The 15,596-nt window shown below is 41.0% G+C and overlaps 1 protein-coding gene across 4 annotated transcripts in view; it reads right to left on the bottom strand.

Annotated features, from left to right (window-relative positions):
• CORIN (corin, serine peptidase) overlaps positions 1-15,596 on the bottom strand; it is a 134,388-nt gene that overhangs the window by 3,300 nt on the left and 115,492 nt on the right. For 3 of the 4 annotated variants that reach the window (XM_083835942.1, XM_083835941.1, XM_083835940.1), the window contains 5 exons: positions 12,248-12,370; positions 7,659-7,708; positions 6,337-6,511; positions 2,048-2,319; positions 261-394 (listed from right to left, as the gene is read on the bottom strand). In XM_083835942.1, the coding sequence (XP_083692068.1) occupies positions 261-394; positions 2,048-2,319; positions 6,337-6,511; positions 7,659-7,708; positions 12,248-12,370 (754 nt within the window). The remainder of the gene's footprint in view (positions 1-260; positions 395-2,047; positions 2,320-6,336; positions 6,512-7,658; positions 7,709-12,247; positions 12,371-15,596) is intronic. The other variant, XR_014584357.1, reaches the window with a different exon arrangement.

Raw genomic sequence — 15,596 nt, 5'->3', positions numbered from 1 at the left:
CACAAACTGAAGTTGATTTCAGATTCACAGAATCAGAGGCATTGAGGCTGGGACTCCTGGAAGTCATCTGGTCCAGCCTCCCTGCTCAAGCAGGGCCACCTACTGGTTACACCAGTAATAATGAAAGTTGGGTTAAAATGTGTAAATAGACTGTTGTCATTTTTGTAGTAGATGAAGTATGCTGTACCTAGTAAATGTCACAGAGCTTTGATTTCTAAAAGCCTTTCTAGCTGTGAGTTTCTCCTTAGAGAGAGGCTTACCATGCAGGAGTCCACAGTGCCAGACTCAAAGCCGGCACACAGCATCCTACTGGTGATGGTTTTCATGTCAAAGTAGGACTGGCATTGTTCTAAGGAAATGATGCGAACTTCTCCCTCCTGAAGCTTAAAAGGCACTGAAAAACAGAATTAAGCATTAAACTATATACCCATGGACACACAAATATTTATCTATGATGGATCTTTGAGATATGATAAATATTTCCATTAAGATAGATATTAAGTATTACTTTATATATATATATTAAATGTACGGAGAGAAGGTCTCCCCTCTAGCACAAAGCCCCGATGAAGGGAGGTGCTTTTTTGCACTGCTGCATTGCAGGACTCATGACTACTGCTCCTGAGCCAGGAGTATACATGCTGCTTTCTGGAGAAGGACCAAGCACATGGGAACTGGTGTCACGCTTCCACTTTATTGTGCATTTTCAGTGAGACTGAGGAGGCAGAGCACCTTTGTGTGGGGTGTAACAGGACTTTTAAGATGGGGGTGGTATTGGCTGGAAAACAGTAATGAGAGGTGGAGGAGAGAGTCAACTCATCACTCCATGGCAGGATCCTGGTGTCTCTCATGGTCAAGCCTGGTATACACACAAGCATTTTGAGTTACATTTGGGTAAATTTGACCTAGTGTATCAGGGAATCAGATATCAAAGGTTACTGGAATTATTTTAGCATATCCAGGACTTCTTCCTACTGTGAACAGCTGACAGAGCTCAGATTCAAAGGAAACCTGTTAAACCTAGGGTATGAAGTACTAAATCCTGTGTAGCCAAGATGGTTTTTGCAGCTTCGTAACATAAAATCTTTAAAAGCAAAGTTGAAACCATATTAGAGAGCAAATAAACTTTTCCCACTTACCAGAGGTACAAAAGCATTGTGTTATTTTTTTTCCTGCATTTACCTAAAAGATAGTTTCAGATGGGTAGAGCTGATTGTAAATAACATATTCCTCACCAATGTAATACTGTTTTTGCCAAATGTAAGACCAGGCCACTAGGGGTAGAGCAATACTTAAAGGAAAAATTCCTTCTCCAGTGTACAGAAAAACACCTTTCCCTAATAATTGCTATAAGAGAGAAGGGAGAAACACAATGGACAGAGCGTAACAGCGTTGGGGCCAGGATACTTTGCATATGATGCATGCAGGATCATTTTGGCAAAACAAACATTTTCATAATGTAAATGTTCTTGTAATGGGACCCAAGGATTTCAGTGGCAACAGAGCATGAAAAACAGAGCAACATTTCTGTTCAGAGAAACAAAAACAATTCTGATTATGCCCACATGGAACAAATCATGCCACAAGCCTAAAATGTGACACAGAGCATTGACTCAAGAAAATGTTCATTTGACCTTTATGCAATTGCTTTCTGTGCCTTCAGCTTTCAATGAACAGTGTTACTCCCTGGTAATGAGCCGATACAGTTCTTATCTAAGTACAGTCCTAAATACAACCTAAGTGACTACAATTATAACCAATTCAGGTCGTTTTCTTGATAGGAGTTTCTAGATGCTCTGCATTTTTTGAAAAAAAATCAAGCCACTTGTCTAAATATGGATTGAGGAACATAAATTTAGACTACTGATTTGAAAAACCTAGTCTAGTAACAGCTGGCTTTCCTCCATGAGTAGTTACAGTTCCTTAACATTTAATAAAGTCCAGCATTAGCATAAATGGATAAAGCATTGCAATGGGGTCACTTATTGGGTTAACCCAGTAGGTAGTTAATGTGGTTTTCCACGATTGCCAAAAGTATTCATCTTACTTTTGTTGCCCATGTGTCCCCAGCCTGTGATGTAGCAGTAGGTATCTGGCTGCACCAACTGTTCCTTGCTGGGCAGACAGACAGGTCTTACATAGCTTGTTTCATTGATATCTTCATCTAGTTCTACAATGCTGATATCATAGTCCACGACTGCTCTGTTGTAGCGCGGATGCAGGATAATCGTCTTCACTAGTCGGGTCTGCATGAAGCTTGAGGGATGATCAAGATTGCTTATCCCAAACACTACTTTCCAAACAGCTGCGTTTTCTCTCCTTTGTTAAAAAAATAAAAATAAAAAAAAAAAATAAAAGGAAAATGGGAAATTTCAATTGAGTTCTTTTTAGTTTAAATACCTGGGATTTTTTTCTCTGACTTTTTTGATATTCTATTTTACAAAATTTTTCATATACAAGTGCTATAAGAACACAAATACTTAGGCATCATTACTGGCAAAAAAAAAAAAGTCAATGCTTTCCATTCCCTTCCTGCTTGCTACTGAAATAATGCAAGCTCACAGCCTAAGATATGAAACTACCTGTTATTTGCCACATTAAATGCCAAAGGTTCTCAAAATCATCCCTTGGATCCTGCCCAAGTTCTTAGGTGCTCACTGGTGGGCATGTACCAGTTTGGGGTGACAGTATTGTTCAGTAGTATGCTGCTCACAGCAGTAATTCAAGCTGAAGTCCCAAAGGCGTCTTAAAGATACAATTCAATTATGAAAAATAAATCTATTTTATGATGGCACGTGAGAAGTCCCTTATTTATTAGGCATCCAGTCTGTGCTAAGCATACTCCCTATGCCTAAGATCAAAGGTTACTCTGACTGTTACACACAATTGTTTAAGACTCTGTTTGCAAATATCCGTGATCCAAAAAATAAAATAAAAGATGGATAGGCTATTAGTAGGAAAAATGAGGTCCATTAAGACACATTAGAAAACATTAGAGGTTTAGAGAATCTGGATTAAAACTACTGGTAAGTCACGGGTTCCTAATTGGTCTGTGATTCCAAAAAAAAAAAAAAAAGTCTCTTTTTTTGGAATTGATGTAACTAAGTTCCCTCAAAGAGGCTGAGGCTTAGTCAGAGCAATCTGAATGAAAACATGCAGAATTTCAGCTTTCTCACAGCATTCAACAGAATTGTCATTCCTATAATTTGGAAAGAGATTCAGTTGCTAAATAAAGACTTTTTATCTAAGAGTTCCATGAGAATTCTGGTATTTCACACTACAATGGTCTTTCTACCATCATGACCGATTTGTGAGTTATTCTATGATGTTTCATGTCAAAGTGCTAGGAACACAACATCCTATTGTGTTTATGAGCATTGAAAATGAGCATTGCTCAGAGCAATGAGAAGTCAGACAGAATGTGTTATCTTACTACAGTCAAGAAAAAAACTTTAATGTCTTGGATACTTTGGTGTAAAGCATTTCAAATTGATCTGGACAAAACTATACTAACAAAACCAGCAAAGGACTCTATGTTTAATGCAGCTCCTTTCCATTTGTAGCCTCTACAGATATTCATAGCTATTTGCATTAATACTGTCTGCAGCGTTACTGATGCATAGTCCTCATGTTTTCAATCCCAGACTTCACAAAATATTTTTTGTCTAATGCACCAGAGCACTTCAAAATTTGTTTTAATTGCCATCTTATCTTTTTGGTTTGCTAAATTTTTAAATACTCTGTATTTAGAAAACTTTTCAGCATCAGGAATGATTTTGCTGTGTCTGTAGGAAACTATACTAAGAAAGAATTTAAAGATTTCAGGCCCCTGGGAACATACCCTCAATCTCATCAGAGAGGCAGAAGAGAAGAAATATTCTTCATATAACTCCTCAAGGAATTATTAAAGCAAATTATCGTAATACTTGAAAAACTTATTGCCTCAATTTTTTCTACTTTAGGGTATTTAGAATACAAATGCGAGAGACGTTTACACAGAATCAGAGAATCATCTAGGTTGGAAAAGGCCTTCGAGATCACCAAGTCCAACCATAAACTTGGCCTACAGAGTCCCATCAGTAAACCATGTCCCTTAGCGCTGTGCCCACACCTCTCTTAAATACCTCCAGGGACGGGCACTCCACCACTGCCCTGGGCAGCCCGTTCCAATGCTTGACTGCCCTCTCCATGAAGAAATTCTTCCTGATATCCAATCTAAACCTCCCCTGGCACAACTTGAAGCCATTTCCCTGCATCCTATCACTTGTCACCAGATAAAAGAGACCAACTCCTTGTTGCAAGCTCCTCACTGCTCTCTACAGCTACCTGAAAGGTCTCCCTCAGCCTCCTCTTTTCCAGTTCCCTCAGTCGCTCCTCATAACTCTTGTTTTCTAGTCCCTTCACCAGCTTTGTTGCTCTTCTCTGAACATGCTTGAGCAAGTCAATATCCTCGCAGTGATGGGCCCAAAACTGAGCACAACATTCAAGATGAAGTCTCACCAGTGCATGTACAAGGGGACAATCCTTTCCCCAGTCCTGCTGGCCACACTATTGCTGATGCAGGCCAGGATGCCACAGGCCTTGCTGACCCCCTGGGCCCACTGCTGGCTCATCTCTGGCTGGCTGCTGACCAGTGCCCCCAGGTCCCTTTCGGCCTGCCAGCTTCCCAGCCACTCTTCCCCAAGCCCGTACCGCTGCATGGGATTGCTGTGACCCAAGTGCAGCACCTGGCACTGAGCCTCATTGAATGCCATGCAACTGGACGTGGCTCATCGATCCAGCCTATCCAGAGCCCTCTGCTTTCCTACCCTCAAGCAGATAATGCTCCCACCCAACACTGTGTCATCTGCAAACCTACTGATGGGTGCACTTGATCCCCTCATCCAGATCATTGATAAAAATGCTAAACAAAACTGGCCCTAAAACTGAGCCCTGGGGAGCACCACTGATAATACTCCGAGATCACACAGCCCACCTTTTAATTGAGATCACCAGAAAAAGTTCTTCCAAAGGTAGAGGAAGATGCCAGACCCTGTTTAGCTGCATATAAAAACAGACTGGAAAGAAGAGAAATTCCTTGCACTGGACCCAACATCTGATGAATGCAATATTCTTGTTTTATTATACAGGTTTAGCATTCTTAGTTTAGAAGGAAAGTTACCTAACTTACTCTTTTAACCTTCTGGTTATTACATTTATTCTTAGTTCTTGAACATCCTTAGGGCATGATAAAATTAGCAGTTCATGATACTGATTTTGATAGCCTAAACTGCGATTTCTCCTGTGTTATTGCCTCTGGCATTTCCATAAATAACCTCACAGATTGAGATACTCACACTATTGCCTATCTGACTTGTCTTCTGGCTTCAGACACAAAAGCCACAAACCACAACTTGCCCTTACCACAATTTATATCAAGAGCCAGGGGAAATAAAAGAAAATAAATATCAGTCAAGAAAAACCAAGGTACATCATCTTTTCCCATCCTTACCACAGAATTTCTGCTGGCTTATTAAACAGAAAGAAAGGTGTTTAGCATAGTTCAAAAATTTCCAGTGAGCAAGTATCAGTTTTAAGCAGGATTAAGTACTGGTGACAACCACCTAGCACAAAAGTACTTGCTAACTAGAGCAGAAAACACACATTTCAATTGCCTTTAGAAACATGATTAAACAACTCCCATACCAGAGAAAATGAATAAGGTAATGCACTTTCCTCTAAAGCCTGTGGTTCTTTAAAAAGAAATATTGGTTACCAAAAAGCTAACAATGACTAAGATAATTCCTATGCCACAAAAACCTCCTCTGCACTCCAGAGCATCCACCCATGGGACCTCCTATACCATGAAACAGTCAGTAGTGGTTAATACTGACTGATTAATACTACTGATGGATTATTATAATCAAGCCATGGGGAGTTTATAAATCAGAAAAGAGAGTGAAATTCAGTATATCAATTGCAGTGTCATTAAATATTCATGTTTTAATGGCCACAGCATTTTTCCAGACATTTCTGTGCTGGTGCCCAAAATTGTATATTGTACAAGAGCTATGGAATTCAGGTTTTGATGGGTTTTTTTGGTTTCCTGATGAAAGTCGGAATACCTTTGTTTACCTTTCATCAGTAAAGACAGCAACAATAAAGCATGTCAGAACCTAACCTGATGCTGGTTTACACCATTTACTCTCTCTTATAGTCTCTAAAAGCTGCCCTCTGTAACTGATTTTTTCTGCAAAGGTCATCACCTGCTGCCAGTGTGTTTGGTAGTGGAGCTGGTAAACCTCAAGTTACATCTAATTTGTATACGAATAACAAAACTGTATGAGCTCCTCTCACCCTTCGAAGCAGTGCGCTACCGTCAAGACCCATTTCTTTGCAATCAGAACACAGCCACAGATGTGTCCACTCGGCTCACTCTGCAGAGAGCACTGCCATGGCCACCGGCCTGGGCGACTGGTCCTGCCGCCAAGGATCCTTTTGTTCATGCGCGCAGCTGGGCGACGGCCACAGTCTGGTGAGAAATAGATGCAGAAGGGAGTTACTCCTTACCACAGGCACACAGCATGCAAGACCTGGAAGAAAACTGGGCACAGAAGACTATTAACAGAATCATGAAATTACACTGAACAATACAATAACTAAAGTCATCAATAACCACACATTAATATCAAACACATTGAGCCATTCTCGTTCTTCCTTTCCATCAAAGGATTTGCTCTCCTGAGATTAATTTTGACCTGCTTAGACTAAAACATCAACCAAGCTAAGCTTGGGAAGTTGACTTTCTTGAAGTAACAGTTACCTGGCTGCCCTTGGGAAGGCTTCCTGGTTTTATGTCATTGTCTTTCTGTCAGCTGCCAATGCATTTGGGCTATTTTGTACTATCCATAATGAAAGCGTCTGGAAAATCAGTCCAGCAATAATGAGCACTTGCTTAAGCAAGTAATTCTTACTGTGTTCACCCCAAAAACTTCAGAGGGCAAGGGGTTTTACGTGTTCTTAAAGCAACATATGTCAGAAGCAAACACCTTTAACAGACTCCTGTGAGGTGTTATTCTCTGGTAAGAGTAGTAAATATTTTGATTAATTTCCCAAATTTTCATGCTTTGTGATTAATTCTCCCCATGTCAAGCAAATTCATAAGGTATATGTTCTTCAGCAAAACTCTCCTTGTTTGTAGAACATGATTTTATTCAAGATGAAGAATTTCTGCTGTTTTTCAAATTACTTAAATCTGCACAATCTGCTGTGCCTGCAGATTTTTCTGTAGCTTTCTACTTTAGGTTCCCTTGAGATTCACAGCTAAACAGATCAAAGCTTCAACTTCCAGGTATGCAGCCTACTGACCCCTCTGGTGGAAAAGGATATTTTCAGCAGGAAGTTTTTTCATATTAATTTTTGGAACCTGACTGATGACAAAATTCATTTTGTGAGAGCTGGACTGGGCTACTGCAATAGACAACCTCAGTGTCAAAAATAAGAAAAGCTGTTGAAATTGAACAGAGAAGGAAAAAAAAAAAATACAAAACTGGAGGTTGCAGAGGTCCAGTCAAATGTCAGAATGAATCCACACGAAGCATCTGCATTTTTTAAAGTATATTTAACATATCTTTATAAACAGCTTTGTCTATTTTTTCAGAAATATGCACTTCCCTTACCTTCTTTAGTACAAAGGAGAGCCACTTTGCTTCTGCTTCGACATATCTGCCTAAATATTGAAACAAGAACATCATAAAAATCTCAACTAATTGATACAATTTTGGGTGATTTGGATATCAGCACAGGTATTGTATCCACTGTTTTGAATGAGCTGTTAAAAATTCCCCAAACTGTAAAAAGAAACACAAAGAGCTTCTCATGCCAGATGACTTCCAGCGTCTTTCTGGCAACAATTCAAAATATTAGTTCAGCTTTACAATGTGTTTCATGAGCAGGTGCTACATATTTTGCAGACGACCTTGCTCTCTGGGCACTGATCCAGCCCTGAGCTTGGCTGGGATGTACAGTCTGTCAAGTCTTAATTTATGGCACCTGAAAGCACAGAGATTGCTCTTCTCTGCATCCTTACAGCCGAAGGATGGGGTTTTCTTTGAAATATATTTGATGAAAATTTTTGCCCAGAAAGTTTTGGTATTTTGATGAAATCCCGGGAAGCAAGTATTAAGACAAAAAAAAAAAAAAAAATCCTGTTGAAAATTTTCAGATGAGAGAGCAAGGAAGTGACTCTTTGTCAAAGGAGTGGAGATCCTTGCTAAAACTGAGAGCACTGTTGCTCAGCTCTCTGACTGCTTATTTCCATGACTTTTTAATTCATACCATATATGCATATGTGCTTTTTAGAGGCAGATCCAGAGCTGAATTAGACTGTATACATGGATTACGTATTCCCCAGGTTATTCTTTGAAGTAATTTCGGTAGGTGGGCTGTTGCTATAAAGTTGCAACTATTTAAAAAGAGACTAAATTTAATTTTAGGTCATATATAAACGTGGGCACAACATCTGAGTGCCAACCACCACATTATCACCAAAGTCTCAGGCCTTGATCAGTGATTTGACCAGGCCTCTGCTCCATTCACATGCTGTGCAGAACAGCCTACTTTCTGTTCTTCTTCAGCCTGAAAACACAGAACATAAATTTCTGTGCCTGGAGATATATGACTAATTTCAGGAATGGTGCTGGGCTTTGCACAATTTTTAGGGGTATTTACACAGCATAAAAATATACAGAATATAATTTAGACCAGCCACACTCATGAGAAGGAGGACTAAGGAGAATCTCCATCCTTTACTGGATGCGGGGGGAAACTTAGTTACAAAAGATGAGGAAAAGGCTGAGGTGCTTAATGCCTTCTTTGCCTCAGTCTTTACCGGAAGACTAGTTGTTATCTGGATACCCAGTTCCCTGAGCTGGTGGAAGGGGGTGGGGAGCAGGATGTGGCCCTCACAATCCACGAGGAAATGGTTGGTGACCTGCTACAGCACTTAGATGTACACAAGTTGATGGGGCCGGATGGGATCCACCCAAGGGTACTGCGAGAACTGGCGGAAGAGCTGACCAAGCTGCTTTCCATCATTTATCAGCAGTCCTGGCTATCAGGAGAGGTCCCAGTCAACTGGCGGCTAGCAAGTGACACCCATCTACAAGAAGGGCCGGAAGGTTGACCCAGGAAACTATAGGCCTGTTAGTTTGACCTCAGTGCCAGGGAAGCTCATGGAGCACGTTATCTTGAGTGTCATCACACAACACTTGCAGGGCCACCAGGTGATCAGGCCCAGTCAGCATGGGTTTATGAAAGGCAGGTCCTGCTTGACTAACGTGATCTCCTTCTATGATAAAGTGACACGCTGGGTGGATGAGGGAAAGGCTGTGGATGTGGTCTACCTTGACTTCGGTAAGGCTTTTGACACTGTTTCCCACTGCATTCTCCTCAAGAAACTGGCTGCTCTTGGCTTGGACTGGCGTACACTTCGTTGGGTTAGAAACTGGCTGGGTAGCCAGGCCCAAAGAGTTGTGGTGAATGGAGTCAAATCCAGTTGGAGGCCGGTCACTAGTGGCGTCCCCCAGGGCTCAGTACTGGGGCCAGTTCTCTTTAATATCTTTATTGATGATCTGGATGAGGGGGTCGAGTGCACACTCAGTTAAGTTTGCAGAAGACACCAAGTTAGGTGCATGTGTTGATCTGCTCGAGGGCAGGAAGGCTCTGCAGGAGGATCTGGATAGGCTGGACTGATGGGCTGAGGCCAACTGTATGAGGTTCAACAAGGCCAAGTGCTGGGTCCTGCACCTGGGGCACAACAACCCCAAGCAGCGCTACAAGCTAGGAGATGAGTGGTTGGAAAGCTGCCTGGCAGAGAAGGACCTGGGAGTTTTGGTTGATAGTTGGCTGAATATGAGCCAGCAGTGTGCTCAGGTGGCCAAGAAGGCCAACAGCATTCTGGCTCGCATAAGAAACAGTGTGGCCAGCAGGTCTAGGGAGGTGATTGTCCCCCTGTACTCGGCTCTGGTGAGGCCGCACCTCAAGTACTGTGTTCAGTTTTGGGCCCCTCGCTACAAGAAGGACATTGAGGTGCTCGAGCGAGTCCAGAGAAGGGCAACAAGACTGGTGAGGGGTCTGGAGAATAAGTCTTACGAGGAGCGGCTGAGGGAGCTGGGATTGTTCAGACTGGAAAAGAGAAGGCTCAGGGGCGACCTTATCACACCCCACAGGTACCTTAAAAGAGGCTGTAGCGAGGTGGGGGTTGGTCTATTCTCCCATGTGCCTGGTGACAGGACGAGGGGGAATGGGCTAAAGTTACGCCAGGGGAGGTTTAGGTTGGATATTAGGAAGAACTTCTTTACTGAAAGGGTTGTTAGGCATTGGAATAGGCTGCCCAGGGAAGTGGTTGAGTCACCATCCCTGGAGGTCTTTAAAAGACGTTTAGATGTAGAGCTTAGTGATATGGTTTGGTGGAGGACTTTTTAGTGTTAGGTCAGAGGCTGGACTAGGCGATCTTGGAGGTCTCTTCCAACCTAGGTGATTCTGTGATTCTGAGAATAAATTACTACCCCCACACACACACTGAGTTTATCTGACGTGACCTCACTATGGGTGAGACTACATCTTTTGCTACTCTGTCTTGTAGCTCAGAGGCTCCAATACATCTCTTCTCACATATTTCCTAGCAGATCACTTTCAAATATGGCAAAGCATCTTGAAAGTCCTTTGTACCTTAGTGACCAAACAGAACATGGTTTTGGACTTGCCTCTGCATCTTTTCACAACCCAAAATGTTTATTCTTGATTTAATCTGGAGAAAAGCATTTAGATAGAATCACAGAATCATTAAGGTTCAAAAAACCTCCAAGATTATCTGGTCCAACCATCCCCCTACCACCAAGGTCACCCACTAAACCATGTCCCTAAGCACCACGTCCAACCTTTCCTTGAACACCCCCAGGGATGGTGACTCCACCACCTCCCTGGGCAACCCATCCCTATGCCTGACTGCTCTTTCTGAGGAGAAATTTCTCCTAATTTCCAACCTGAACCTCCTCTGACACAACTTGAGGCAGTTCCCTCTTATCCTCACAGATAACCAGTGACAGATGAGGCCAACCCCCCAGCTCCCCACACCTTTCTTTCAGGTAGTTGTATAGAGCAATAAGGTCTCCCCTGAGCCTCCTCTTCTCCAGACTGAACAACCCCAGTTCCCTCAGCCGCTCCTCACAGGACTTGTGTTCCAGGCCCTTCACCAGCTTCGTAGCCCTGCTCCAGGGCCTTGATGTCCTTCTTGTAGTGAGGGGCCCAAAACTGAACACAGTACTTGAGGTGCGGCCTCACCAGAGCCGAGTACAGGGGCACAATCACTTCCCTAGACCTGCTGGCCACACTGCTTCTTATGCAGGCCAGGATGCTGTTGGCCTTCTTGGCTACCTGGGCACACTGCCGGCTCATGTCCAGCCGAGCATCAATCAACACCTCCAGATCCTTTTTCTCTGCACAGCTTTCCAGAACCTGGATACTCTTAGGCTAGTGGAAAAATACAGTGAGAAAGGAAAATAAGTAAAAACAAAAGTATCAGGCTCCATCTTGTAATGTCCCTTTTTCTAGATGAAGAGATAAAAATGGATTTAAATGAATGGGGAACATACTACTGTGGAACAGAACCAGCACAGAACGGAACTGTTGGAAAGCAAGAGTATGCACTTGTAGACACAATCCTTTTAGTATTCTTCTGCTGAAGGAATCAGCCATTATGGAAAAGCTTTCCTGCAGACAACAATGGAAAAGAAGAAATCTAGGTGTATTCCTCAGATTTGCTTCTTCACACATATATTGTACCTCTGCCCTCTGCATTTAGCCAAGTCAGTCTTCTCTTGTGAAACAGAAGAATGTTCTGTTGAAGAACAGTGTTATGAAATCTCCTTCTGGCCATTTGAAAGAGGAGTAGGGAAACAATGAATCTGTTTTTTGAAGATGGATTAGACGGCTCTCCTGTATTTTGTCATGAATGTTTACATTAATTGACTCTTTAGCCTTAAAAGTCACACTTCGAATGTTTCAACCACAACTGAGGCCTGGCTTCTTGTTACCAACTACATGTTTAGTAGAGCTAATTAAAAGAAATATACCACTGTATAAGGTCAGAGGAGCTGCTAAGTAAGCTTACTCTAAGAGGATATTGTTCTGCTGAAAAACCTGTGATCTCTCCAAACGTAGTGACTAGCCACAACAGTGAAATAAATCTAATTTACCTATCACTTACCCATTCACTAGAAGTGCGTGTAAAGTTGATGCATTCTTACTCTTCCAGTCTGGGTGCAGATTCAGCCACTTTTGGTGCTGTATTTCCTCATCTTCTAGTACAATTTCTGTTGTAGGTGGTCCTCTGAAACAAATAAAAGACTTTCATAGACTTTCCATTAAGTTCCTATGTTACAATTATGAAAGGAAGAGGCCCTAATACCTCCTGTTCACTACAAAAATAGAGAGTAGAATGTTATGTCAAAGCCACGTGTAACAGAATCATAGGGGAATGATATCACCCCAAGAAGCCAGGCCAGCTAATGTACTACTGTCATTCACATTGTATTTTCTGATAAAAACCAGAATCAGGAACAACAAGAGCTTTCTGGTGGAATTGACTGTAGAGCATACATTGAAATGTTTCTACATTTTTCTGACTCCATAAGTACAGCAAATAGATCTTCATTTGTGGAAGAGGAAAAAGTAAAAAATATTTCCTTGCATTCCTGTCTTTGGAAATCCATTCAGATATAACAGTAAAGAACAATCTGAGTCTTGTTAATAATACTTTGAACTATCTCTAAGTCCAAGGTGTTTGACTTTGTAAGCAGAACAAATTACAGGTGATGATGTCAAACCTGGCCTTCTGCAGCAAATTGACAAGAATATGAAAGCAAGTTAGAATGATTCCACCAGGAGATGTTTTCACACCTCCACTTTCTCAGTTTAGGTGTTGCCTGATAAACCACTGAAGAAACTGTTTTAGTAAATCTCAGCTGCAAAATGAAGAAAAAAATTTTTCTTTTGAAATGGCTGTACAAGTCACACAGCTTTCTAGCACAGAAACAGCCACGATTAGCTATCAATCCTCGTCAATGAGAAGGGCTTCCAAGGGCTGCTCCCCTGAACACTGGTTATGGGCCAAATTCTAAGCACTGGTTTGTGGAAAAGAGAATGAGAGATGTTCAGAAAAACTGAAATGTCCTAAAAATCACCTCTGAACTCAAGTCTCTCATGACAGTACCTAGCAATGCCAGCCAGATAATTACTTTGTCCTAGAGTCTATCTTTTCTAGCATTACCTGTATTTGTTTTAAAATATTTACCAAAGAATGTTATCCTTTACCAGCTGATTACATAAATTAACAAATATTAAAGAATTAAGATTTATGATAAAGTTGTCAGTGCAACCACATGGAAATGTTTTCAACAGGACTGAAATAATTAACCAGGCTCTGAGATCCCACCCATGGGTCTTGCGTGTTACATGACTTATTTTTCAGAGCCTTCTCTGGGCATTATTAAGCAATCTCATTCCATGAGCTACTACCCAGAATGTGCAGCCAGATAGTAACAAGTATTTTTAAAGTCTGTACTTTTTCTCACTGAGAGAAAGCTATTTTTGCAGCAAACATCTTTTTCCATCATTGCCTGCTTATGGAAAACACATAAAGATCCCCCCCCCTTCATTTCCAGCAGTTGCTTAATTCCCACTCTTTCTCCTGCCAGACATACACAAGCTTACTTTTCTCTTAAGATGACACGTACAGAGATATATTATATAGCTGTAAACAAGTGTCTGACCTATAAAATTTGTAACTCAAAAGGTTCAAAAAAGTACAAATATCATTACCATCTGATGGATCCAAATCTATACCATCCCAACAACCACATTATTTTGTTGAAACCTACAGCTCATGATGCTGTAATCATTATTAAACAAACTCATTTCTAAACTAGGACAACAACCTACAAGATACTTAAGCCTGTATGAAATTTTATAATTATGAACATAACATGTTTTATTTCATAAAATTATGGCTATGCTTGTTTTTCCCTTGGTGGTCAGAGCCTTATGTAATACCCTCAAAACCAATATGCCCTAATTTATGTTTTCAGAATTCCTTCTAAAGTTTCTATCCTACCCCTCCTAGGGCTGTACCACAGAATTTCTTCTGTGGACATGCTCTAAAGAAAAGGGAAGATTCATTTTTCAGTGAACACTGCCACTTCATCTCATCGTGTATATTTTCTTCATAGGAATATTTTCTTTTACTGAGTTTCTTAGAGACTCCAACAATGTTTTTTAAGTTATTAATGAATGATTTAGAACAAAATAAGGATATAGCTGCTAATTACTCTAATACATCAAACTAAATTAGCTTTCTTTCCAAATTGAGGTTGAAATCAGCTGTCTTTCCAAATTTTTATGTTAATGGCTTTCTGAATTTGACCTAAATTGATTCAATCTGCACAAAAATCATGTGTGTGGCCATATTTAATATCTCTCAAGTTTTCAGACAAGCCAAATAAGGAACCTTTTTCATAACATATTTTCAGAAAGCTCTTTCAATTCTTTGCAAAGTTTTCTCTTTTTTCCCCCTTTTGTTTACACAGAATAGTTTGTTTTGTTTGTGGTTTTTTTTTCAGAAACTTGGTGTTGATTTTTCACTAATGCGTTTAATTATTACCTACATTGCAACAATAAGCAAAATTGAAACCATATTTTTGTGACTGAAAGCATATTTATGTAGAATTCAGTGTGAGGTTTGGGGGCCCCTCAGTTCAAGAGGGGTATTCAGAAACTGGAGAGGGCCCTACGATGGCTTCCGAAGTGTCTAGGGGCCTCTGACACTGATGCACAAGGAGGTACTGAGGAAACTGGTCTTGCTTATTCTTGTGAGGATAAAGCTAAGAGCCCTTGGCACCTTACAACTACATGAAGAGGAGTTAAAGTGTGATGGGATCAAACTTTTCTCAGTAGTGCCACATAGTAAAACATGGGTAACAGCCTAGAGTGGCAGCTTTGGAGATTGATAGCAGATGAAAGGAAATACCTTTCCACCAGGAAGGCAGAGCAGCCCTGGAAAACACAGGCTGTGTCAGTCTCTCAAGGTTTTCAAGACTTGGCTAAACAGAGCAGTGACTAATCTGATCCAGTGTTGGTAATAGTTCTGCTTCGAGTGGTAGATGGACTAGGTGATCTCCAGATGTCTGTTACAGTTGGGATTGTACAAACACAATGTAGTAGACAGTACCTATGCTGAACAGCTTGATCTCAAAAGAAGGTGAGAATTACTCACAAAGGTTTTTCCACACATTGGAGTACAACATTACAGCACGGTCACTGATATATCACTTAAATTAGGCTTTAGTGATATATGCAAACACAAGACATTCATATCATGGTAACAATAATGCAGACCTTTTAAGAAGTGATCTTTGGACCAGATCCTCCACCAAACTTTAAAAGACAAATTACAAATCCTACCTGAATCCGTGTAACTTTCTAAAATCTCATGGTGATATTGTGATGGAACCATTTGGGTACTGAAACACTTCACCAAGTTTTTGTTGTTGTTTTTTGTT

The sequence above is a fragment of the Anser anser genome (genome assembly GCF_964211835.1).
Source record: "Anser anser genome assembly, chromosome: 4".
NCBI classification, from domain to species: Eukaryota; Metazoa; Chordata; class Aves; order Anseriformes; family Anatidae; genus Anser; species Anser anser.
Note: the sequence above shows the minus strand (reverse complement) of the source record. Positions and strands in the feature narration are given on the sequence as shown.